We start from the raw sequence: 1662 nt of genomic DNA, 5'->3' as shown, positions 1-1662 counted from the left end.
ATGGAATGACACCGCCATGCAATTTATTTGGTTTGTTTTTGCCATTTAAACGGCTATATTGCCGTTTGAATTTTTTTTTTTTTTTTTTTTTTAAACATACTCCCACTATATAACTACCATTCAACCTTATAACAAACACACACAATTTACTCTCATTTCATACTCTAAAATACTCACACAATTAAACTACATACTTTTAAAATGCCTCCAAAAATTCATAGTCTTACTCAAATGGCGGTTGACGCTGCTGGGAGTGTGGATTTTAATAAATTGGCTCTCGATTATCTTGATATGGAAGACGCGAAAGAAGAGGAAGAAATGGTGGAACCGATCCCAAGAGCGCCAAGAAGATTTTTACAACGAGATCGGTAGGGAACCGGTATGCGTTTATGGAATGATTATTTTTCCGATAATCCTACTTTTCCCGGGGATTATTTTCGAAAGCGTTATAGGATGAGTCGACCGTTGTTCATACGCATATGTCAAGGTATAATTAATTATTCTCAAGAACCTATTCCTGATTATTTTTCATATTTTCATCAAAGGCGGGATGCTACCGGGTTGCTTGGTTTTAATATTTTTCAAAAGTGTACATCCGCAATCCGACAATTAGCGTACGGTACTGCACCTGACGCGTTTGACGAGTACTTACATATGGGTCAGCAAACGTCTTACGATTGTCTGAATAATTTTTGTAAAGCTGTATTCCATTTGTACGCCTTTGAATATTTGAGAAAACCGACTCCTCAAGACGTACAACGTCTTGCAAGCAAGCATGCTGAAAGACACGGTTTTCCGGGCATGTTGGGTAGTCTCGATTGCATGCATTGGGCATGGAAAAATTGTCCATATAGATACAAAGGTCATTATACGAGGGGCGATCATGGTTACCCGACGATTATGTTAGAAGCGGTTGCTTCGTATGACTTATGGATCTGGCACGCTTACTTTGGTCCCGCTGGTTCGAACAACGACATCAATGTGCTTAATCAATCCGATTTGTTTAACGATCTGCTTCAAGACACGTCACCACCGTGTAATTATTCAATCAGTAATTGTACCTTCAATAAGGGTTATTACTTAGCCGATGGGATATATCCTGAATGGTCGACTATAGTTAAGTCATTCAAAAGTCCACCAACCCCTGAAACTGCAAAGTTTAAGAAATATCATGAATCTGCTCGAAAAGATATTGAACGGGCATTCGGTGTGCTTCAAGGTCGTTGGGCAATAATTAAAAATCCTTGCCGACAATTCTATGTTGAAAGAATCCGAAGAATCATGCACAGTTGTGTTATATTACACAACATGATCACCGAGGACAACGGAAGGGCAATGTGTGCTCTTGAAGAAAATTATAGGCCCGTTCGTCGTCCAAGAAGGTCTTTTCAAGAAAGGGTTGAAGCGCACATTCGCGCTAATAAAGAATTGCGCGATTCGACCGTTCATCATCTTCTCCGACAAAAGCTAATCGAACACATTTGGAGTCTTCCTGCGAATTTTCGTGTTCGAAACAATCCACAAGTAGGAACTTCTGGTACAAATGCTAATGACGATGATGAAGATGACGATTACGAAGACGAAGACGAAGAAGAGACCGAAGACGAAGGTGACGAAGAAAACGAAGGCGAGGACGAAGAGTGTGATGACGATGATGAGTAG

The 1662-nt window shown here is 40.1% G+C and overlaps 1 protein-coding gene across 1 annotated transcript; it reads left to right on the top strand.

The window, feature by feature from the left end:
* The first annotated feature begins 381 nt into the window (after window positions 1–381).
* Window positions 382–1662, top strand: LOC139900754 (uncharacterized). The gene is made up of 2 exons (XM_071883511.1): window positions 382–1036; window positions 1085–1662. The coding sequence occupies exons 1-2, from the start codon at window positions 382–384 to the stop codon at window positions 1660–1662; spliced, it is 1233 nt and encodes a 410-aa protein (XP_071739612.1).

The sequence above is a fragment of the Rutidosis leptorrhynchoides genome, chromosome 3, assembly GCF_046630445.1.
Source record: "Rutidosis leptorrhynchoides isolate AG116_Rl617_1_P2 chromosome 3, CSIRO_AGI_Rlap_v1, whole genome shotgun sequence".
NCBI classification, from domain to species: domain Eukaryota; kingdom Viridiplantae; phylum Streptophyta; class Magnoliopsida; order Asterales; family Asteraceae; genus Rutidosis; species Rutidosis leptorrhynchoides.
Note: the sequence above shows the minus strand (reverse complement) of the source record. Positions and strands in the feature narration are given on the sequence as shown.

What these genes read in the sequence shown, in the direction of transcription:
- LOC139900754 (XM_071883511.1), top strand. Translation starts at nt 382, where the DNA reads ATGCGTTTATGGAATGATTATTTTTCCGATAATCCTACTTTTCCCGGG. An exon ending in TCAAGACACGTCACCACCGT is followed by an intron (nt 1,037 to 1,084) that starts GTAATTATTCAA and finishes GTTATTACTTAG; the next exon opens with CCGATGGGATATATCCTGAA.